This window comes from Aspergillus tanneri, assembly GCF_003426965.1.
Source record: "Aspergillus tanneri strain NIH1004 chromosome Unknown AapTan_2_pilon_pilon_pilon, whole genome shotgun sequence".
Lineage (NCBI taxonomy): Eukaryota > Fungi > Ascomycota > Eurotiomycetes > Eurotiales > Aspergillaceae > Aspergillus > Aspergillus tanneri.
In genome coordinates this window covers 268246-292666 of record NW_022984629.1, presented here as the reverse complement: position 1 = coordinate 292666, position 24421 = coordinate 268246, and the positions used below count along the sequence as shown (strand labels likewise).

The 24421-nt window shown below is 46.9% G+C and overlaps 5 protein-coding genes across 5 annotated transcripts; 3 read left to right on the top strand and 2 right to left on the bottom strand.

Moving 5' to 3' along the window:
* Positions 1–133: 133 nt before the first annotated feature.
* On the bottom strand, positions 134–2095 carry ATNIH1004_000092 (catalase; the record flags this gene model as incomplete). The annotated part of the gene is made up of 7 exons (XM_033564818.1): positions 134–612; positions 671–755; positions 809–1228; positions 1279–1371; positions 1421–1655; positions 1713–1842; positions 2059–2095. The coding sequence occupies 7 exons, from the start codon at positions 2093–2095 to the stop codon at positions 134–136; spliced, it is 1479 nt and encodes a 492-aa protein (XP_033430575.1).
* Positions 2096–2689: 594 nt separating this feature from the next.
* On the top strand, positions 2690–5254 carry ATNIH1004_000091 (GMC family oxidoreductase; the record flags this gene model as incomplete). The annotated part of the gene is made up of 5 exons (XM_033564817.1): positions 2690–4229; positions 4293–4456; positions 4509–4585; positions 5033–5165; positions 5222–5254. 5 exons carry the CDS (start codon positions 2690–2692, stop codon positions 5252–5254), a joined length of 1947 nt encoding a protein of 648 aa, XP_033430574.1.
* Positions 5255–10856: 5602 nt separating this feature from the next.
* Positions 10857–11635, top strand: ATNIH1004_000090 (uncharacterized protein; the record flags this gene model as incomplete). Its single annotated transcript, XM_033564816.1, has 4 exons — positions 10857–11276; positions 11336–11406; positions 11459–11576; positions 11630–11635. 4 exons carry the CDS (start codon positions 10857–10859, stop codon positions 11633–11635), a joined length of 615 nt encoding a protein of 204 aa, XP_033430573.1.
* Positions 11636–17531: 5896 nt separating this feature from the next.
* ATNIH1004_000089 (uncharacterized protein) lies at positions 17532–18875 on the top strand (the record flags this gene model as incomplete). Its single annotated transcript, XM_033564815.1, has 1 exon — positions 17532–18875. The coding sequence occupies one exon, from the start codon at positions 17532–17534 to the stop codon at positions 18873–18875; it is 1344 nt and encodes a 447-aa protein (XP_033430572.1).
* Positions 18876–20961: 2086 nt separating this feature from the next.
* Positions 20962–21505, bottom strand: ATNIH1004_000088 (uncharacterized protein; the record flags this gene model as incomplete). Its single annotated transcript, XM_033564814.1, has 2 exons — positions 20962–21326; positions 21397–21505. 2 exons carry the CDS (start codon positions 21503–21505, stop codon positions 20962–20964), a joined length of 474 nt encoding a protein of 157 aa, XP_033430571.1.
* Positions 21506–24421: the final 2916 nt, after the last annotated feature.

The following is a 24421-nucleotide window of genomic DNA, read 5'->3' as shown; positions in this document are numbered from 1 at the left end:
CCCCATGTTTATACTATCTTGTCATGTTTGGATTACTCATGCCACATTACTGAATGAAAGACGCGCAATATAGAGCGGAATAAATTGCTGAAATACCCAGGACTCCTAGTGCCATGATACCTGAACAATACCTTTACAACCGTGCACTTCCCTTCAACTTGGCTGCAATCATCTGTCCGATCTTCGGGTCTACCCGACTAAACATCGCAATGGTACCCTCCCGAATCTGAGGCGGCACTTCCTCTAAAGTCTCAGATACATTCGCTACCCACTTGCGCCTCTCCGTCTCGTCGAACACCTTGGTCCAGAGCTCGCGCGGCTGCACAAAGTCCTCATCATCGACGGGAATTTCATTCAGACCTAGAACCGCTGCGGATCGAAGCCACTCGCTGTGTCGCACTTCCTGCACTGTTTGGGTGACCACACCGGGCGTCAGAGTGCTGCGTACATAGTTCGGGTCTCCGCCGTAGTTCTTCGTGATTGTGCCCTTTCCATCACGCTCGAACGGCGCGTAGACCGGACAGATGGCGCGGTTCGGAGGCAGCTGGGTGTAGTTTGCACCGAGACGGTACCGTTGGGCGTCGGGGTAGGCGAACATACGGGCTTGGAGCACTGAATCAAAGTTAGTTTTTGTCTTATATGTTTCCGGAGTAGAAAAGGGAAAGCATACCGGGATCCGGCGTCATTGCAACACCAGGAACCATATTTGAAGGTGAGAACGCGGCCTGCTCGATTTCGGCAAAGTAGTTCTCCGGCTGGGTTTGTCAGCATTTCCTGCTCACTCTAAATTGTGAAAGGAGATTATTACATTCTTGTTCAATGTCATCTGCCCGACTTCAACGAGCGGGAATTCCTTATGCGGCCAGACCTTAGTAATGTCGAAGACGGCACGACCGTAGGTCTCCGCCTGTTCAGGTTCCATGACCTGGATGTACAGCTTCCAAACGGGGTATTGGCCGCGCGCAATGGCATCCCAGAGGTCCTGGTTGTGGAAGTCCGCATTGACACCCGCCATGCGAGTAGCATCATCAGGAGTCATGCTGGTCATAGTCTGAACTGGACGGAAGTGGAATTTGCAGTACCGGAACTTGCCATCGGCGGCCACTAGCTTGAAGGTGTGTACGCCGAAGCCTGTCACGCGGCGGATCGAGTCTGGGATACCGCGGGAGCCGAAGAGATGCATCAGGGTGTGCACACTTTCCGGTTGATTGACGTGGAAATCCCAGAACTGACGAGTTAGCCATGAGGACAGTGGTCCAGGATGTGGCGATTGCTTACCATGCTCCAGTCCGGTCGGTTGGTAGCTGGGTGTTTCTTGTGGCTTCGGTTCAAGGATGGGAAACGGATGGGATCACGAACGAAGAAAACGGGCTGTTTCAGGTGAGGATTGGACTGTCCAAGGGGGACGATAGCTACTTACAACATGGTTGCCGACAATGTCATGATTGCCTTCCTCGGTGAAGAACTTGACGGAGAAACCACGAACATCACGGACGGTATCCGCGCTGCCCTTCTCACCACCAGTTGTACTCAGTCGGAATAGGACTTGGGTTTTCTTGCCGACGCCATTGAGAAATTTCGCGCATGTAAGATGGGAGATGTCATTTGTAACCTGGAATTCACCCCAGGCACCGGCAGCTTTGGCATGGACGACTCTGCCTGGGGTTAGGAATTGGGTCTTCAAACAGACAACCAAGGGTTAAATAAAATACCTCTCCGGAATCCTCTCTCGGTTGAAATGGGCCAAGGTCTCGAGAAGAAGAGTATCTCCCAGCGTAGTCATGCCTCCACCTCCGAAGGTAGGAAGGGTAGTGCTGACGGCGGGATCGGGAACGGGCTGGCCTGGCTAGGTTGTTAGTCAATGGCAAAGCCGAGAAGCGAGAAGTGTGCACATGCCTTCGGCCAGAGTATAGACAGGTTTAGACATGGTTTCGTTGAGTGAGTTCAAATTGCTCTGAGGGAACGTGCACCAACACAGGACTCTCGCCCGGGGGGCTCCATTCTATTTATATTGCGGGTTCATTTTGATTTCCCACTCTAACACACACCGAAACACACAATCAGTCTCGGGCACCCGAATAGAGCCGATGAGCATTGACGAAGAAATTTCTGACGATCATAGACCGAGAGAATTCCGGTGTATTCTAGCGTCGAAAGTGGATGATTCCAACTTAGCTCGTGAGGGGAAGCTTCTGTCTCGGAGCTTCCCCTCACGGGCTTCCCCTCACGAGGGGAACCATGCGTAATCACCATGCTGCGGCCTCTCATTGGCCAGACTGGCTCCCGTTGGATGAATCATCTGCACATGATCGTGGCCGACAATTTCCCGAGCTGGCCGATTGGGCTCTCCTGCAGGATCAAAATTCTCGACCTCAGCCCTATACAGAATATCCCTCACATCCACAATACGTAGTGAGTACAGATTCAGGGTCTTCATGCCGTCATTTTTCCGTGTAACAACTGTTCTCCTCACCGGATAACGGCACAGCACAGGACAACGGCATGGGATCCCGGCAGAAGAATCAAGATGCCCTCTCAACTGGAGGCATTGATGGCGACCTACGATGGAGAGCAAAACATATAAAAGCCTGATGAGACGTGAGCTGAACTGTTCTTCATCCACAACCATCTTACCTTCTTCATCCTTTTAAAGCTTCTTTCTTCATCCTGAACTTTAATTTTTTCCATCATGGCTTCAGTTGCCAACGGCTCCCAGTATGACTTCATAGTTGTCGGTGGAGGTACTGCTGGTAACGCTCTCGCGGGCCGCCTCGCTGAGAACCCCAATGTCCAAGTTCTCGTTGTTGAGGCCGGTGTGGCCAACCCCCACGAGGTCGAGGATATCACTACCCCCTCCAAGGCTTTTGGCCTGCGCGGAAGCAAATACGACTGGGCCTACAAGACTACCATGATCAAGCGCGACGACTACGAGCGCGTTGAAAAGCCTAATACTCGCGGCAAAGTCCTCGGAGGTAGCTCCTGCGCCAACTATTTTACCTGGATCCCCGGATCCAAGGGCACTTTTGACGACTGGGAGGAGTTCGGTGGTCGCGACTGGACCTGGGACAACTGTGTCGAGTACCTCCGCAAGTGTGCGACTTACCACGACGATGAGAAGCTCTACCCATCGGACATGCAGAAGATCGGAACCGGCGGCCCGCTACAGATCTCGCATGCGGAACTGATCCCAGAGATGCAGCCTTTCCGCGACGCCCTGACCCAGGCTTGGGTATCCAGTGGAGAACCCTTGACGGAGGACATCTACTCTGGAGAGATGCACGGACTCACCCACTGCGTAGACACCATATACAAGGGTGAGCGTCAGGGCAGTTTCCTCTACCTCTTGAACAAGCCCAATGTGACCATCTTGTCCTCTGTCCACTCCAAGCGTCTCATCATCGACCATTCCACCCGTGTTTGCACCGGTGTGGAGGTCATCAACCCGGCAACTGGTGCCCAGACCAGCGTCTACGCAACTCGGGAGGTGATCCTGTCGCAGGGTGTTTTCGAAACCCCCAAGCTTTTGATGCTTAGTGGTGTGGGCCCCGCCGGGGAACTCTCCAAGCATGGAATCAACGTGATCGTGGACTCGCCTCACGTGGGCCAGCATCTGCTCGACCATCCAATTGTGCCCTTTGTGCTGAAGATCAAGGACGGATTCGGCCTGGATGACCATCTCCTGCGTGCCGGTCCCGCCAACGATGCTGCCGTCGCTGCTTATCGCCGCGACAAGACCGGTCCTGTTGGCTCTGGACTTCTGGAACTGGTCGGTTTCCCTCGTATAGACGAACGTCTGAACCAGTACCCTGCCTACCGCGAGGCCAAGGCTGCCAACCGTGGACTCGACCCCTTCGGACCCGGCGGTCAGCCTCACTTCGAGCTCGACTTCGTTGGCATGTTCAGCACCGCCTTCCAATGGCACTACCCCGTCCCCAAGCAGGGCAACTATATGACTGTCATTGTTGACCTGCTGCGTCCTGTATCCGAGGGTGGTGAAGTGACCCTGAACAGCTCCGATCCTCTTGTGCAACCGAACATCAATCTCAACTTCTTCGGAGATGATCTTGACATCCTGGCCATGCGTGAAGGTGTGCGATGGACCTACGATGTGTTGACGAAGGGTGCCGGATTCAAGGATATCGTCGAGCAGGAATACCCATGGGAAATGCCCCTGCACTCGGACGAAGCCATGAACAAGGCTGTTTTGGAGCGCAGTCAGACCGGATTCCGTATGTATCCCCCCCCCCTTGTTTTTGATTATTACTATCGCATCAAACTGACTCCATCCTTAGATCCCTGCGGCACTGCCCGTCTATCCAAGAGCATCCACCAGGGCGTGGTTGACTCGAAGCTCCGCGTTCACGGTGTCCGCAATCTCCGCATCGCAGATGCCTCGATCATGCCTGTGATTCCTGACTGCCGTATCCAGAACTCGGTTTACATGATTGGCGAAAAGGTATGAATTCTCCCTTGAGTATGATTAAGATTTGGCTGACATGATCATACAGGGCGCGGATATCATCAAGGCTGAGTATAAGGATCTCTATGAGAAGAAGAATATCCCTTACTTTGTCCCGAGTCGTTTGTAAGATCTGAACTATGAGGGAAAGATGGAGTCATGCAAATTTAGAATGGGAGTTTGATATATAGGACTTGGTTAAATACTGTTTGATTACTAGTGAGTTTGCTTTGTTTTAAGAATTTGATAGTGCATGTGAAGCCAAAGGGCCGGTCTTTCTATATAACTGATCACTGTTCTCCTGTAAGGGCACTGGAGTTACGGTACAATAAGATATGCTTCATTCTCATGCCGTGAATTATAGCATCAGCGACTGCGTAGAATTCGCTCTGCCAACAGAATATTAGCTTGAACAAGCTAGTTGGGATAAATCTCAAATATATTCTGCTTGCTATGTATAGAGATTATGGACCTTCCGAAATGTGCGCCTGCTGGTGTAAAAAAAGGGAATCAAAGCCTGATTATTCAGGGAGATCATGTTCAGGCCCAGCTGAACGGCAGGTCCATATTTAGAGTGGAGTTGTTTCTGTGTCTCAAGCAGATTCAGGCCCCAGGTCTGAAAACGCTAGAAATCGACCCAAAATACGAACCGAATCCGGCGACCCTGGCTGAGGAAAGCCAAATGGAGGGCTTGGACCAGGTTCCCGTATGTTCAGCGCGAGTGTGAGAGAGATCCGTAACAATTACTGACGGAATATCTAGAATAAATTTCCTAATATAGAATATTCACTCTAAGTTACTGTGAGGATATTTGGACGTCGTTGCAATACCTAAAGGATCGGCTTCCTCAACTAACTACGGCGCTTTGATTGTTCAGAGGTATTTGTCGTGGATGACAGAAAATCCGGCTATGCTATGAAGTCGAAAAATAAGCAGCATCAAGTGTAGTGCCACCACTCTGGATCCATCCATCCTGCTACACAACCAATCACATAGCAGCTAATGATCCATTGCACATGGAACAAGGCGGGGAGAAGGTATAGCATGATAGTAGAGCAGATCAGCAGATCATAATGATGTATACTCGTATTCTCCTCCAATCAGTTTGATCCATCTAAGACATGAGCCACACCCGAGTTACGATATAAGCCCGATAGCAATTATTAAAAACCCCATCAGCAGCCTGGTCATATATCCATCACACAAGCAAAACAATAAAATGCATTTTCTCACCATCCTCTCTCTGGCCCTGGCCTCTCTAGGTCACAGTAAATGCGGCACTATGGATGCCTGCGTCGGCACGGAAACCTGCACCACGATGACTCGCACGACCACCATAACTACCTGTCTGCCGACCCCAACCTGTCTTGGCGTCTACTGTATGACTCTTGTATCTCTAATACCTATGTGTGTATACTGTAAGCTAATGGTACTAGTGGATTGTACATTTGGCTCAGGACTTTCCTGCTGCTCATCATACTGTGCAGCGAATAAGTGTCGACCCACTGATCCGAAGTGGCCGAACTGCGCTGAGGACTTTGGATTGTGCCAGACGGATGAGGGCTGTTGTTATGGGAATAAGTGTGTAGATGGGATCTGTCGGAAGAATAGTAAGTAGTTTATGTATGGTTTATAACAGATAATTTGAGGTCAACTGTCTACATTTACGTTATATTTTGGACCAGTAAAGATATATATTTTTATAGATAATATCGTTGACAGTAATAATTCCTGATCGGGTCTGGTCTGATCAGGAAGTATAGCTTGAGCGAGCGCATTAAGCAACACCCTGAGCTAATCACTTCACTGCTCAGCCTCGCTCGCTGCTTCTGAGCATTCTATAAGAATACAATCTCTCCCTTCAAACACCAGAGCCCTGAATCCTATGAACTTCACACTTGATATTATGCTGTATTATTATATGGAAGGATTTGACAATGGCTAAGATCTATTCTCTTTGTTGCTTCTAAGGCATAGGGCACTAACTGGCAGCTCTTTAAAAGAACATTTACAGCAAGTAGTAAGATGTCTTTTTTGTGTATTTATTATCAGAGATCTGGAAAAGTGTCATGGGTTGCATTGTAATTATCATTGAGTTATAAAACCCTGTTTATAATTAAGTTTATTTCTAGGACAGATGTCTTTCTCAAGCAAGTTAGCTGAAACTGTTAAGCGTAGGGGGCGGCAACGAACTGATTAAGGCTTTATGGTACTAGACGCCTAGCATAAGATGCAATATTGTAGGATTCGGAACGATATAAAGAGGAAGGTAGGATCTTATATATATTGCAGGAGCTAGTCGCTGGCTTTCAAGCCCGAAGATGCGGTTATAGATACATGCACCTGACGAAGCACCTAGAGCTGATATGACTAATCTAGTAGTTATTGTGATGGTTTGGCTGTCTCTGCGCTAGTAGAGATAAAACCACTTGATATGAAAAGGTACAAGACGACTGATCGGAGATCAGTCGCATCTAGCGCCATATATAGGAGCGAAGGCCATGCCTGAGCTATAAATTGGGTTCAACCCTTGACAGTTATTGAGGAATCACCGTAGGGCCTAACAAAAATATCCAAGGTCTCTATGGCGTAACAACTCCTAACAAGTATCAAGTGGAATGTTAAATTCTTCCTCAACTATGGAATAAAGTTTCGCTATTCCAATCTTGAGATTTATTAGAAATCTCCACGCTTTAATAGGTACATGTAGGTGCTAAAACATGCCTGCCCAATCTAGTTGGTAGCTGTAGCGCAGCCATATTGCTTTACTGAACAAGAGATGTGTTAAGACAGTACCAGAGTATTAAAAGTAGATAGTAGTTTTATGACTTACAGTTAGACCCCTCGTCGTATAGACAGTTGTCTTCTCCCCAATAGACGTTACCGTACCCTGCGGGGATATTCATATTAAGTGAACAGTGCGGGGTGTTATTAGAGTCAAGGCAACCCTGTATTAAAGTGTACTCATCGACTATAGTAGGAACTCCAGTATCACCATGGCAGACTGACGCTTGACATACTATTATATAGAAGTAAATTATTAGAACCTTTCTAGACATTATTTGTATTTGCTAGATAGCGGTTACTCACTAACTGAAGTGCATCTACAACACCAAAAAAAGATGCTGCTGCTAAAAGAGCACCAATATGGCGAAACATATTGAGTGTAGATCTGATAAACAGGGGTTATGTTTAAATGTTGTATGGATGGATTAATTGGGCAACTGGAAATGGGGGGTTTGGGGAAATCAATCAACTGCGGTGAGTGGTGACAGGTTCTTATATCTCTTCCCCTCTCAAGTAATAACCTCAACTGTGCTACTCTAGACAGAGAAAATAAAGAAGTAGAAAACAATAATCTTTCCTAACTTGGAGTTTCCGTGATTTTGAGATATTCATTGTGCTACGGAAACTATGGGGCGGCCATGAATCCTATCTTCCTCTTTTTTTTTCTTAGTTTCTTGAAGCGGAAATTAATTAACCTTCGAGTCCAGGGCCATGCACTCTGTTAATGAGGATGGGTCATGAAAGTATATAATAATGATATTCCCTTTCCTTAGAGTTTCATATTTGGGAAAGAGGTAGTAGAAATATATCGTCTGCATTCAAGTTAGCCAGGACCATACTAAGAAGCCTTGCTAGGGTGATTGCTGCGCCAGGAGATAGTAAGCCAAACATTGGGAAGTTCTACAAAGAAGGTCGTCTCTTTGCTTGCTAGAAACTGGCCTCTCTGATAAGGCGGAGAGTCGTCAAATGGACCTGATTCACTTTAGTGTGTGTCAATTGCATTAAAATGCATATGCAGTTGTGAAAGATCATCAGTAAAGTAGATCATGACGGTCGCTGTGTAATTCTGTGAGAGCTTCAATACTCTCTGTGTTGTTTGATTGTTGTGTGTTATGTTGACCCTTTTTTTCAGGATCAGGCACATCACTTGATAATTTCTCATGATATTCCAGTATGGACAAGATTTTTCTGATACCTACCTGACTTGCGGCCAGAGGGTGAAGTTATGACCTTGACTTGAAAATGAAAGTAGATTTCAAGGCAAGATTGTCGTGCTTATATGGGACCGGAGGTTCCCCCTTCCATGTAACTCCTTCTACGTTAATATCTTACGGTTGATTGATTATTTTAGAGACAAGGACTGTATGGGAAGAGTTGCTCTCATAGACAAATCCGTCTCAAACTCAGTGATGCAGAATTCGAATTCGCAAATCTCATTGGAAGGATTGAGTGGTCCGCACAGTAACGAAGTTGAGAAATACGAAAGACGATATAGAACAATGCCTAAGAGGGGGATACTTATAAAGCAGAAGTATAATCGAATAATTAGAGGTAAAATTTCACAAGTCTTTAATAGTATGCTCTACATTATCCCTCCACTGGTATCCACGTGTAAGAGCCAGCCACCAGAAATGGAAGAGAAGTCAAAGGCGTTGGATCCGACCTTTTGGCCTGGACGGCAAACATGGCTAGCTTATAAGGGGGTGAGCTTAGTATGCGAAAGGTACTACCGATAATACTTTTATGTCATGTATCAGATTTCTGCACATAAACAACGTCCGTCACTCTAATCCCAAAGGTCAAGACAGTTGACACCTACACATCGCAATTCGCAGCCTCCAAATCCGCCCCAGACCGTCAAGATGGTAGGAACCAGGAAGATACCAGAAAACTAGTCCATAGTACTGATACTATCGCCCTTGTGGCAGCCTACCTGTTTCTGAAGGATATTTCAGTAAACTGCAGTAGTTCGCACCGACGGTATGGCTTGGATTGTTCGCCACAACGCAGTTGGTGAAGTTGTCATGTAGCAAATTGTGGTCTTCATTTGAGAGCCCTGTCGTATTCTTGGCAAAGTAGCGATCTGATACTTCACACCAACTTATGCTTTGGCTCAAAATTTATATCTGGTTTAAACCACAGCAATTTTGTAGTGCGTGTTGTTCATCTCTGTCTTCAATACAGTACATGCAATAGTTGGTTGATGACGGGATCGAGCTCGGCGAACTCGGGAGATTTTGAATTGCTGTCGCGGCCATGATGAGGGCTGTTGTTGGAGAGTCATTGGGGAAGAAATAGCGATGGTTCAAATTATTAGTTTTTCGTGTGACAAAAAACAAAGGTAGAGCAACAGGACCACTGAGTCCAACCACCACCGGGCTGTGTCACTGTGACCCGAACGTTTCATGCCAATTCAGGGGCCGTAGAATAAGCAGTGAAAAAGCTGGACATTGCGAGCCGTCGCTGGGGATCTCCGATGCTAGTCTCAGGAGGCTGCAGTAACACTGCGTCCACCAATAACACGGAACTAATTAAAGCCCTAGCTAGGGTCGATCAGAGATCAAACAGGGAGTCTATATATATCATCCCATTCAACAGTGTTACGTGACAAACACCGTTACTCTATATTCAGGTATCTAGAATTCATACTATCTAGAGTGCATTGGAAATTGCATTTTAGATTAATCGAAAATCAGAGTGCTAATGGCCGTGGCGTTCAATCACTATATTCATTTTATCTCATAGTTATTTTATTGTAGATCCACCAAGAATATCACAGAAGCGGGCAGCTGGATAGTAACAAGAAGAGGGGTCGCTCGCTTAGTCGTGACATGCCGTGCACTAATTTGGTACCACGTCAATTACTTTGACATTCTTGATGAACCGAGCTTCAGGGAGTCTGTACTGGTTACTCACAGGCACCATGGCGCTGCACTACCTAGAATCTCTACGTTATCGGATGACTAGCATCGCCTTGATCGGCCAAGTCAAAAGACCAATTCTTCATGTCATCTCAAGATTCATCAGGTTCCTTATGTAGCAGGCTTTTGAGAGGGCATCAGTAAATATCAATCGGGATAATGTTGCTAAAGAGCAGTAATTGTTGTTGAACCCCAGAAAACTAATTTCAGTGCTTTCCAATACCAAGACTTGTCGATATTCTCTCCATTGGGCTATGTCTCTCTCGACCCCTGCATGTATCAATCGAAGAAGCCACTATGGCACCCGATATCTAGCCCGGCGGTTGGCCCCCTTAGGAAGTCCAAAGCCTTGCCATTTAGGCCACTACATCTGGATGGTCTTTCAGGATAACCGAGCCAACAAATAAGGAAACGGAAGCTTTTGGTTAAGCAACTCTACATTCCATGCACGCAACCAGTTTTGGTCCCGGCACACCTGGTCTGCGACAGCGTTACGTCTTGTTCGTTTGGGAAGGGGAGAACTTTTCGACCCCTAAAGCAGAAAACATTACGTACCATTCAAAAACTATCTACACGAAAGATTATAAATAGGCGATTGAAAGACAGTATATGCCCCATCCCATATTGGGGGCACATCTCCGGATATCTCACTTATAGTTAAAACAATCTACATACAAAAGGCAATCAAAATGCAATCTTCCATGCTAAAAATCTCCTTACTCACCCTTTTAGGTGTCTCCATCGCCCTTCCTACCCAGCCTGCTTCAGCAAACAATAAAACACTTGAGGAGAGGCAGATCTTCCCAGACTACATATGCTGTGACGGCGGCTGCCTATACGAGATTATTGGTGATGGGGATCCACACACAGACTATCTCCACAGACAGCTGACGCAAATAATCAACTGCAAAGGAGGTCCTGGGGCCGATGGCTGCTCTGGGTCATATAACGAAGGCAATTCCTTTGCCTATACAGTCACGGGAGGAGCAGCTGTTTCGTTCTTCAATGGCGGATTCTCAGTATCAGAAACCTGGAGCGAGTCGGAAACATATACCTGCATGGGAAAGGAAGATGCAGATGCTGTCTGTATCTGGTATGATATGGCTTATGTGAGTACTCTGCTATGATCTAGTGACACATTAGTTTATATTCTAATGCATTTCGATAGACATCATACACAGTGCAGGTTGTGAATAGAGATCGAGTTATGGAGAGCTGCTCCACGCAGCCCCTTGGACCGTAAGTGTTCAACGAACGTTAGGATCTTTGCTATGCTAACCAACAAAACCAGACTAGTCATGAGTAGCCCTAACACTAACAATAAAGGTGGTGCAGGCTACTATTGTGTCTATGGCCAAGAATACTGTCGTGATAAAGGTTCTGAGTATTGGTGCTTGACTAATGATGATGTATGTTGGCCTGCGGGATTCCAATGAGGCACACTAATAAAAGGTATCTCTAGTGTTGAACAATAACCTCGTCTTGCACATTAAGCCACAGGCCATAATTCCTGGAGGAGGCCGGCCCTTGCGTTCTTACCATCTAAGGGCTTCCTATTATTACTAGATCATTCTCATAAAAGCTATGCTATCTAGGATAAGATGCTGGCAATGGTATTTATTACAAACCTGTGCTTAATGTACGCTATATGCAGTAGATATGTTTTCTGTATTAGTAATTAGTTCACGCCCAGTACATTGGGGCCATTGGCGCTATATTTCTCTTTATTTAGCAGCCATCCATATCCAGTAAAACGATGTGTATCCCTATTTATTGGGATACGGAGATTAGAGAAGCTTGATTTCGCAGCTTTTCAGTGATTGATGACTTCCGTGGCAGGTAGGGATACAAAGTTGGAACTACAGGATCTTTGCTAATGGGTAAAAAGGGATACGATTCAGCCCTGTATGCCGTTGTAAAACAGTCATCTACGTTAAACAAGGTATCTAGGCGACAGCGCCTTGCAAGCGTCATCAACTTATTTTGGTTATTTAGACCTCGACAAAGAAAATGAGTCGTCGACTAAGTGTGCTGAGAAAAAACATAGTTTTGGGTTTATCGGAAGGCATCGGAAGTTCGCAGTATTTTGGGAGAATTGGGAAATTGGAGCAACAGAACAATGCATTTTCCCCGCTATCTAACGACGACGGGACCGACATCGTCAGAGGGGGCCAGGACTAGAATGCCTCTTAGCATATTGGATTAAAAAGTCCACAACTGAAAATTTGATAGCGAGATGCATTCAAACCGACAGCTACTAACATGACGCCCAAATAAACTGTACTATCCGTGATAGGATAATACGACAACGTAGGGCCATACGTAGGGCCATATTGGAAGATATAAGTTGGATCGTCACCCTGGACCTCATCGCCTTAGCAGCAATAGACCATGAGGTTTCCAATTTTCTAACTGGACACTTTGAGACCATATATTTTCGATACATGGCTTGTCTTGACACATTCCTTCATTGGCTAAAAGATCTTCTGGGAGAAGCAGAAAGTTCGAAGGCCGCTCACGTCCTCCAACATTTCACTGGGGCGAGGAATATTGTCGGGCCCAGAACCCCGGATACTGAAGCTGTGGTGACCAGACATTGAAACCATAGTCTCCTTCTATATCCATGCCTCTTGGCGCACATTCATCACTCTGGCCAGACGAAGGCATTATTAAAGAGCCACCCCCGGCAATATCATACAGTAGGACGCCACCCCTGCCACAATTGCCACGCCACAGGGAAATCAACAATAAACAGTAAGTGGCTTCTCTGCAAAAATCATCTCCGTACTTATTGAATGTTGCGAGGTGGTGATGGTGGATTAGATAGATTCCCTATTCTCTCTAGCTTTTCATCATTTATTTCTTGGTTTATATTTGTTTCGATTTTGTGCTTTGCCACTGCATGAGATAGGTATATCACTGGGTAATTCAGGCGTATAGGTTCTATCGAAGATATTAACTAACATCTTTCCCAGATTATCTTCAACATGTTTCCTTCCCGGAACAACTCTGTCAAGGCTTAACTTACTATGACCAAAGACTCCAATGCACATGGGACTGTTACTCTCAGCGAGCCTGGCTGGTGTATTAATGCAAACCTCGAGCTAAGCATATTAAAGTAGACCCAAGGCCGCCGTGCACTGCTTTTAAAAACCATCGAGTTTAGTGTCACTGATCACTATCCAGGGGTCGAAGAGATGAAAGGTCGTCTCTGGCTTCCAGAACTCCTAATGGAGTGACAGGAGCCCTGCCGTTGTACGCGACGGGTGTAAGTGCATAACATGATAAATGTTGCAGTTTAACGATATTTAGATGGGCAGTAATCTGGGATTACGGCAGGAGAGGCTATGTTAAGGAGGTGTCTAGAGAAGTCTCCTTTATGAATTTATCGGACCGACTGGTTATGATCCAAACAGGGGTCCACACACTCCTTTCACTGTTTGCAAATCGGTGAGGAACTGTTGGATAAACAATGCAAATATGCGCTCTGCTCAATGTAGTAGCTGCCACAAGAGTAATGTCAGCGAAAGTAGTGTTGTAGGTTAGAGGAATGGTTAATTGTCCTTGTTCCGACCTAACATCGACCAGCAAAGGCGACGGTGGATTTCGTGAATTTTAGCGTGGTCGAGCTGAACTGTATCCTGGCCCTGAACCTAGGTGGTTGGCTCCCTCCCTGAGATAGAGCCAAGTGAAACTACGGATGCCAACACTGACCACATCAATTGCCCAGCAATGGATGGTAACTTAGCCAAGAAACTTGAAATGTTGTTGTTCGTTCCTGAGACGCAATAACTGAATAGTAGGTGTACCGGTGCACCGGGGGTGCTAAGCTCGCACTCAGGAAGCCGATGACCTAGTTGCTTATATGCATGGAAGGGCTTCTTGTATATCTAGCATCGTGGTACAAAGTGCGATGTTTTGTACCAGTAAGTATTCGCTTGCTTGAGGCATAGATGGGTGCAAGTGTGGTATGGGATGTAATGATAATTGTGATATATTGTCTACCCTTTTAGTTGCATTTTTCTAATTCTTTGGCTCCCTTGAGTTGTTCCCATCCATGAACCTCTGGTCCACAAGTCCATTCACTCGCCAGAGATCCGTGTTCCCTTCCTTTTCTGGCAATATCCCGGCACTGCTAGCACCTTCTTCCCTGTAAACTCGGCTGGATCTACTCCAAATAAAAGCCATGTATTTGCATAAACGCCATTGTCATTCTCAACCTCAATAATGTTAATCTGTAACACATCAGGGTCTGATTAGGTTGATGGGAGGGGAGTTATCAGGCATAGGGATATCAGGGCTAGTTGTCTTCCTCAGTAGAGATTAATGCAGACATACTCATCCGGACGCTTCTCCGACATCCAACCCAAGTACTTAACCCGCGCCACCAGATCACCCGGGGCATCCGGACAACATCCTGTCCATATATCTTTTAATACGTCAACTGTGCTAGCTCCGGACCTGCTGGCTGTGAGAATGTTCAGTCTAGAAAACCCCGACGCCATGGGATATGTGGCAGGAGCTTTTTTGTTTGGCGATCAGGGGGCCGTCAATTTGGATTCTGAGCGGCTGGTCAGGAGGTGGGAGGTGATACTAGTTTGCAGGAGTGTGAATGCAAAACGGGATGTAAAGAGGGAGCGCCATTAGTATGCATGAAGCCACTTGATTGCCTCGGCTGGAGTTGATTGAGGAGCCGCGGTGACTAAACCCAATTGCCCGCATGAAGGAGGGATGCTGGATCACGTTTGGAAAGCGTTTTCATATGTCTGGTAATGTGACTCAGGCGGGGAAGAAGGCAGTAAGCTCATCGAGCAACTTCACGCAACCAGTTGCCTAATATAGGGAACGATATATCATTGATATCCTAGACCACAATAACTACCATACTTTGCTGCCGGCATCCCAACCAGCCATTCAATTTACGTTCCCTTTCACATCTTGTGTGACTCACACTAATTGATTCCACTCTATCCTGTCACAGCGCTCTGACTGGCTTTGCACGTGCTAACTGGATTGAACCTTGGACACTACTTCTCATGGCAAGAACTTCTGTACCCATAGCCAATCCCATGCCCTAGTTATTCTAAGCCGGCATTGCTCAGCCACGACGCCATTTAAGAACAATGTGTTGAATACCGCTCGACCACAAAAAGACACCATGACTACTAATAGCAGTTTTACGAGTATTCTCAATGCTTGATCAGGGTTGACACAAATGGTTGCGGCGGCACCCCTTCCAAAGCTCCCCAGGTTCTCTTTTAACTAGTGGAGCAGGTCAGCGCGTAGTGACTGGCTGCCTCCTGGTCCTAATTCCAGATCCTTTCTGACTCAATCCCCTGTCCTGACTATTTCAGACTGGGGTTGCTTGATCTGTAGGAGGTGCCATCGAAACCATCATCTACTCCGTACATTAGATCTATTCGAGCTGAATTCTTTTACATAACTCCTGCTCCAGATGGCTGTGCCCAGTCTAGTGGAGATTAATTCTCACTGGCGGGGCTGAGTCTACTAACTTCCACCCTACAAGTAGATCCCCACCTCCATCTCTAGACGCGAGACGCCAGGGCTGCCCAGTCGTCTTGAGCGATACCCAGCCACGGAGATCTATTTTCGCCCCATGTATGCACCGTGGACTGACAATCCAATGTTATTGGGAGAAATGCGCACGGGAAATGAAACTTCCTGGACGTCCTTTTATAGTATCAACTTGAATTGAGTACCGATGAATTGTGGCAGATCCCATCCCATTTACGCGCTGAAAGACATCTGGTATTTTCTTGGTCTTGATCCTACCCGTTGTGATAATGTCCCCTGGTCTGCCTATATATATTATTTGCCATCTATCCCTTTAAACCCAGCTTCATCTCTCGTCCCACTACCACCATTCGTCCTCTGCTCCAGCCAAATCTTGCGATACTTGCTCCCGTCATTCCGCCTCAGTCAACCACACTGTATGTATCCCCGATGGCCATACATGGCTCCCATTGCGCCCGCCATGCTGCTAACCTTGACGTACAATATGTGTGTTATTTACACTGGCTACTAGGAATATGGTTATGTTTATCGCACACATAATCATCCTTGCCCGCGCTTAGGCCCCCAAACCACCGTCCTGGAGTGACTGTTCCTGGAGACTGTGGTGCTGGAGGCTGTGTGAGCCCTCCATTATCTGACAGGGTTTGCCCTCGTTGCCGTTGATCATCCCACAGCCTACCTGCTCTGCCACTCCCCATCCAGATTGCTCCCCGTCTCGATCATCCCCTTCTAGATCCATCCCATCAGGAACTGGAAAGTTCCAGGACTGGCTGTGTCTGACTTGGTTATACTGTCTGATTCTTGCAGGTCCCATGCTGATTGATTTTCTGTCAACTGCTTGCCTTGCTGTTCCTGCCTGTTGTCGCTTAATTTTCTACTATTGATGTTATCTTGCTATATCTGTATTTCCTGGCGTGGTGTGTTTGATTTAGACTCTATGGGGTGAATTATAGTTGTTAGGACTAGCCATAAGAGTGAAGTTACCATAGGAGAACAAAACTGTCGCAGTAGAGTTTGATATTGGCCGTACTAGGTAGTGGTCGAATTATATCAATTATTCTGAAACCAGAAGGCTGGAGATTAGATAACCATTGGCCTTTTTCAGCAAGAAGGCGAAGCAATGGATATAAGGAAAAACGGTCACAAGGGTGGCAACTACACAAGAGGGCATAGGACAAATAAAGTCTACTAACCCTGTAGACTAATGGTACGGACAAGCATGCTGAAAAAGGTAAGCTATCAGAAGTTTAACAACGGAACACAACAGTCGCGGGAGAGCTTTGTGTAGGACCCATGGAAGAGAAGAAGGTAAACCCAATCGTGCCAGATCAGGGGCCAATTGGAAAGCAAGAAGTAAGAGTTATATATGTAGTAAATGAAGAAATGAAGGTGAGTAACCAAACATAAACGTCAACATCCTCGCGAACGCGCTAACCAGAACAGGGCTTGGAATGTGTTAGGCTATTCGATCACAAGTAGGATAGCTAGTGCTCCGGTGTACTGGCTGCGGAAGCATAGAATCTGTCTCTGCTTATTATTCTTCTCACTCTGATAGGTACAGCCTCTTACGGGATGGCAATGCAATAGACGCTAATGTATCAGGAGAAGCGTAGCCAATGCAAGTGGCCTAATTAATGCCACATCCAATAAACCTGCCAAATTAGTCCTAAAATATACCCTACCGCTTTGTGGCTTAATTAACCTGTTCGGGTTCCCGACGGCAACGACGGCCTTATAAGTAGCTTGTACACGCCCCAAACATTAACTCTCAGGGCACCAATCTACTAAAGTCGAACTGTATACTAGTCGCCCAGAACACCAGCGAAGCCATGGAGGACACGAAGACATATGAGTTGTCAGATCTCGACAAAGTTGGCTTCACCAAGAGTGTGAAAGTCGTCCTGTTCTATGACCTCCAAGCCACTGCTGACCCAGTGAATGTGGTTTCCTTATTGGAGGGAGTGAGGAACGCAACTCGCCACTTGCCCTTTATGGCGGGGCATCTCCAATTTAATGAATCCGGAAAGCTCTGCATCGTGACCTCCGCTGACAGCTCGGTTGAAGTCAACATACGCCGGTTCACGAGCACGGAGTGCGAGCCTTTCTCGGTCTTGGCTAAGGGCTCATTCTCTCCCAACGATCTGGACTTGACTTTGTTTTTGCCTGATGAACCAACGACTAAGCACCCGGTCTGCTTAATGCAAGTGAGTCTCATCGAGGGGGGTCTGGTGGTAGGGCTTCGAGTAAACCATGCGGTTGGAGACTGGGTGTCCCTCGACACCTTTTTCTCGCTCATCTGTCAGAGCAGCAAGGCCCACCAGGAAGGGCAGGCCATGCCCACCTACACCGTGGACCTCAAACGAGACCCTTACAACACCCCCACGCCCGACCCAACCCTCTCGCAACAAGACCGACTCGCCCAACTCCCGCTGTTCCACGTCCTGCAGAAGAGCCAGTTCCAATTCAAGCCACCACCCCTCACCCGCGCTGGCATCTACCGCATCACCGAGCCCACAATCCAGCAGCTCAAAGCCCAATGCGCCCCCTATGTAGACCAGGTTGAATACATAACCTCCTACGACTGCATTTCCGCCCTTATCTGGACAGCCCTCACCCGGGCCCGCCTGCACATCCGCCCCGACCAAACCAACGCCCCATCCCGCTTCGTCCACCCCATCGACGTCCGGTCCCGCGATCCGGAGCACAAAACATCGCCCCGATACTTCGGCAACGCCGTCATCGGCTCCCTCGCCGGACCCGTCCCCGCCCACACCCTCATCGCCAACGGGGACCGTGGCCTCGCGGCGGCAGCCACCCGGATCCGCCAATCCATCCACAACGTTGATATATCCACGATCGGGAACATGATGGCGCTGCAGGCCTTTCTCGCGGATACTGAGATGCTCCTTCCGAACGCCGACTTCGCGGACATGGACCTGTTTATGAACACCTGGTATACGGGAAGCGTGACCAAGTACGATTTGGGAGGAGTGGCAGGGCCCGTGGCGTTCCGGGTGCAGGCGGGGATGCCGGGGGCGTGCGCGATGATTCTTCCAAATCTCTCTAGGGGTGCTACAAGGGTGTTTGAAGTCTTTGTGCAGGCGCCGGTGCCGGAGTATGAATCCCTAAAAAGAGATGCAGGGTTTTTGAAGTACTTTGAGCATGTTGTGTGAAAGAATAGTTGGCCAGCAACACCAAAAAGCACGCCACGCTCGTTTTATTGCTATAGGTGTACGGTCTCCTGTCTTTGGCGGCTGAATTACGGCACCCGGCAGATGTTTAGTAGCACACTTTCTCTCTCAGTCTATATGTGTTGCTTGCCGCTCTCTATACTCTCTGTTTATTGTGTTTAGTCGAGCTCGAGCAGTGAAAAATCGCATATCCCTCGCAGGATCTGGCATAGCCGAAAGTACTCCTTCCTCTCACTTCGTTCATTTTGAGGGCCACGCAGTATTTTTTGGCGGGTAGGGCTCGCGAGGGTGATGCTGTTCCCTTTCTCTCACTTCGTTGCTCGTTCGTTTCAGGGAATGCTCTTGATTGGTTCTTTGCTTTTTGTTTCAGAGATGAGCAAGGTGTGATGACGAGCACGGTGCCGGTTTGCGTTATTCGTGATTTGTTCTGTTTACTATGTTTGAATGTGGGGGGGATCGATGGAGCGTGGTAGTATGTGGGGATATCTACTCCATGGCTTACCTCGATCCTCTTCCTTTCCTCTCTATGCTCAGTAATCTCATTGCAGGCAACGTATAGTTGATGTGGCTTTATTTCCTTTCTTTTTTTTTTTTTTTTTTTTTCGTAGGTCATAAGAATTACCATTGAAGAGGTTGTGTATACTCAAACTAGACAATTATTACCCACATAAGGGCTAAATCCACCTGGCACCAGTAGATTAAGCTCCTTTATACTATCTAGACCCACTTCAAGTCGCTCCGGCGATTGGTAGAGAAGGTAGCCAATAAACAGCACCGGAAAATCAACCAAAATGCGCGAAAACTTAGGGTTAAAGTGGTGCAAACGAAGCTAGGACTATTAAGGCTGAGAATCAAGGTCTCCGTGACGTAATGAGACTGGAAAGGAGAAAGATGTGGCGTGGAAAACCACTAAAAAGTTACCTTTTGATACAGATACCCAAAATTCTCTCATCTACAGCCCCGGGGAGATTAACAGGCGCATGAGAGAAGAGCAGAGCTCGAAGCCCATCAGCAACTTGAACATGCTCAGAAACAAGAAGGGAAGCTCCGAAGGGCTAACCAGAAAGCCGAGAAAGCAAGGAAGGTGGTAGAAAAGAAAAAAGAGGCTGAGGTTTAAAAGCGAATGTGAGAGAAGAAGCGAACAGCGAAACAACAGGACAAAGAAGTCCAAAAAGAGCAAAGTCTTATGAATTGGCAGCTTCAAAGTGGCCTCAGAAGGTATAAGGAGCACAAGCAAGAGTTGCAAACCGCTAGAAAAGATAACTAACTGGGAGGCGGTCGTAGAGGAGATGGTCGAAGAGGAGAGAGGCCGACGAAAACAATGGCGATAGTACCAACTTTATTTCCTGCCGAGCTCACACCAGCGGCGATCTCTTTGGCAACCAGTCAGAGCCGCCATACACCATTAAAATGGCCGAGAAAGGCAGGTCAACCAGCAATAATCCCCCAAAGGATTTCTATTGGTGTTGAAACCGAGATGGAAATGGTACAACGCGAAATCGAGGCTGGACCGCCTCAGCGCAACCGTAGGCTCTCAAAACATTTTCTGGATTTCAAAATGTAAACCTAATTAATTTTCTACAGTGAGTCAACTACGTTACAAATTCTCCTAAAGAATTGATATGTTATTGCTGTAATATCAGCTTGCAGAGTCTGATGAGTATTTTTATTGTGATCCAGCAAATCGCCGGGAACGGTGTATCACTAAGACCACTTCTAAGATGTAGAGCTTTCAGCTCTGTATCACTTGCGCTATATAAAGGTAGGTCAAAGGATCAGACAGGTTAGGCAGGTATCCACGGTAGCATCGTGACAACCATGCGTCTCCCCCATATGCATTTCACCACCCTACCTGTCAGGATTCGGGTTCTGCCTCCCTCCACCGCCTGTAGATAGTTTAGTTCTGACCTCGCGTCGCTCTGTTTACAAGTTCTCCAAGCGATGTCTTCGTCAAAATAGAATCCAGTTGTTCCGCCATGCTCACGCCGTGACACTACCTACCTACAGCAGCTGTGGCCTATTGTTACATAATAGGATATTTCCCATTATTAGACATCCTTTAAGCTTTCTAAAGGAATCCAATAGAATCAAGGTGCTTCGCTTCACCTACTCCTAGGCTAATATCCCTAAACTCATCCATGTCTTTCTTGATACTCTCTAGGGCCATACAGATCATTCCATATGCGTCTGCACCCAGAGGGAGACGAATAGGAATCCATTGCCCGCGGCTAACAAGCCGATACATAGCTGCAGCAATTGCGTCTGGCTCTGTCCAGGAAGAACGATTCTCCTCCTTGCTCATGTAGCCCAGCAAGGTGTTGGTAGGGTGACTTGGGTCTGCATAGGCAGGATGCCTCCCCTGCGCCCTAGTCTTCAGCGATGTATTTGCGTAGTTGGTTTTGACGCCGCTGGGTTCGATATTGCAGAGGTGGACTGTGTAGGTAGTTAATGCCTTCGAAAGCCATCCATACCTGCAACTAAACATGATCCAGTCGCAACTTACTATTCCACTCAACATGTAGCTCCTTTGCAACGGCTTCAGTCCATCCATCCATGGCAAACTTGCTCGCATGATAGAATGCGCTACCAGGGTAGCCGATGAAACCACCCATGGAACTAATATTAAGAATCACACCGCCCTTGTTGGTATTCCTTTCCCTCATTATTGCAAGAACACGCTTGGTGATATCTACCATACCCCAAAAGTGCGTGTCAAATAGCATACGTGACTCCGTCCTCTGCTATCTTAGTATCTCCCACGAGAGTGTAGCCTGCATTATTGACGAGAACGTTAATATGGCCAAAATTGGTTAAAGTCTCACTTAGAGCAGCCTCTATCGATGCGATTGAGGTCACATCCAATGCCAGTTTAAGAACATTATCCCTATCTGGAATTGTGGACAGGGAACTAGGGTTGCGGGCTGTCACCACAACGTGGTTAGGGGATTGGCAATAAGCTGCGCTAGAGATTGACCGATACCCGAGGAGCAGCCAGTGACTATAGTATTCTGGAGTTAGTGGGAACATTTATCTTGGGGATGTAGTATTATTATTGCTATAGTTCTGACTGAACCAGACAGCATCTGCGGGTAGATGATATGGTGTTGTGTTTGATCCATCCATTATAAGCAAGTTTGTCTTGGGGCGTGGTTCTGTGTTTAGAAAGAGAAGTCTTGTCTCATTTAACTGGCATCATTTCGGAGGCTGTTGCTTTATGTGACGTGGGTCTGTCGCGGAGGGGGATTTACAATAACCAAGCCGGGATGTTAACCCACGCTAATTCACCCACCACCAACTATCATCCACAAATTTCCACAAGTGCTGACAGCCTTCTTCCGATTTGGACAGTCATACATATTGATCCACAACTGCTACCCGGTACATTGCATATTTCTTGCATGGTGTCGATTAGGCAGCAATTTCGTCCTACTGTGGACTGTGTAATCATTGTGTATGAGTGTCAGAATAAAGCTAGTCCATATTGGGACATCATGTGAATATATATACCCAATACTCCTCATAGAGGGGTTGGGTAGAACATCCTTCTGAATACATTCAATTCTCACCTCCATACCAATATCCCATATAATCGGACAATGAGTAACAAGGCTGAATCGAACTCAGCCAAGCAAATAATTGTTACTGCGACCCCTCTTATACAAACAATCTCACTAGTTAGGCTATACTGCCACCTTAACCGATCTCAAGCTTTGGCTCCATAAACATGTTACCTAATATCTTAAGAAGTGGAGGAAGTATATCGCTTACGGTGGAATCCTTCCTGCGCTTAGTGAGATTAGTCCTTGTCATTAATGTGTCATGCTCAGATGGGCGCTTTTCGGTCACGTTGGGATGATGTGGACTACGAGCCCACAGGATAATACTGACATCATGGAATGAAATTTTTCATACATACACACAGAATTCCTGAACGCTAAATCACGCTATCAACGGCATATTTTAATCGAGGTACTTCTAACCTAGTGCCAAATCTAAATGAGCAAGTACGGAGGAGATCAAATTTCTCTAGACATATCAAGCAGTTTCTCATAATGGAGAATCTTAATCGCCAAGGCCGTGGTCAAGCCCAAATTGCCAATCCGAGCTCCTGCCAATGCAACAAAAGTGGCCGGCTGGAAAACTCCTGTCTCGTTCCCGCAACTACCAGAGCCTTCTGAAATCCTGTCGATAAAATACAGTATCTATTCGAGTCTCTTGACAGGCTGAGAGGCCCGCACAGGATAATGGATTGGTAGGGATGTTGATTTTTTCAGCGAGAGCCTCCTCGGTGCTATGGAGTAGGCCCTTCAACGCCCCTTCACCGCATTCCGTGTACAACTGGGCTCCAAAATAGAGAAAGGTTTTAGGGGTCGAGTATACCCTGCTTGCATAGAGGCTCAGTTCTCTAGACACTGGACCACTCAATCTTCTGTCTTTCGGATGCGAATGTCACCGCCGTGGCCGAAGTGATAGAACGCCCGAAGCATATTAGCGCAAACCTCTGGAGCAGTTCTAGGTCTGTCCGAAGAAGTACATTTGCATGATTTCCTCCGAATTTTTGTTCGAAGCTATGCTGTCCAGAACCAAGGGCACGTCTGCAACGTCGGAGAGATAGTTCTCCGTAAGAGCTAGGTAGAATATATATATATATATACTTGTGTCCGCGTTCGCAGGGAATTCCTTTGTTGTAAGAATGGCGTCTTCGTAGAAGTAGTTCCAAAGGCCGCTCTTCACATCCACTTGCATAGAGACCTTTGCATTGTTGTTTTAGCCATTGACAAGCTACTGAGTGGGATGTCTCCCAGAAGCCACTTCAGTTAAATGATGTCCTCATCATAGGTAATTTCTCAGATGAGGAACCGTGCAAAATTGTCCTTCAAAGCGACATCATGACCATCAACCACACAATGATGATTCCAAGAGTTTGATTTCAGGTATGCTTCTGCGCTTAGATTGCACTTTGAACCAGATTTTACAGTTGCTGGAGATGCTCAAAAAGCACAGATCAGGTTTGCACATGCCGACTTGTCCTGACGCAAACTTATCGCTGAAAAATGACCAAGGTAGATCCAATTTTTGCACGATCTCAAACTTTTCCTGTCTGCGTGTTAATGCCATTGATTGCCGTTAAGGCCTGCTTAACCTACTCGGGACATATTTGGCATGACTTAGAATCCTAGGCCTTGGTTCACTTCATAGGGAATGTAGGAGACCCTGATATGACGGGCATCCGTCCACTCCGCGCAATAATTGGATGCAGGCTAACTTATTTCGTGTTATTTCTCCGTCCAGAAACATTGCGCTCTTTTGAGATCCTCAAGGCCCTCATAGACGTGAGGCATTCTGTCTTCCTTTATCTCTGCTGGCTGTATCCCAGTGCTAACAGTCAATTGTCCCAGTTGTTTTGGAACTTTGAAATTGATTTAGCGGATCTGTTCCGGTCCTTGCATGACGCATGATATTTTGATTTTCGTGGTTCATAATATGCCAACCTAGCTTAGTCCGAGAAAAAGAGTGGGTTCAAACGG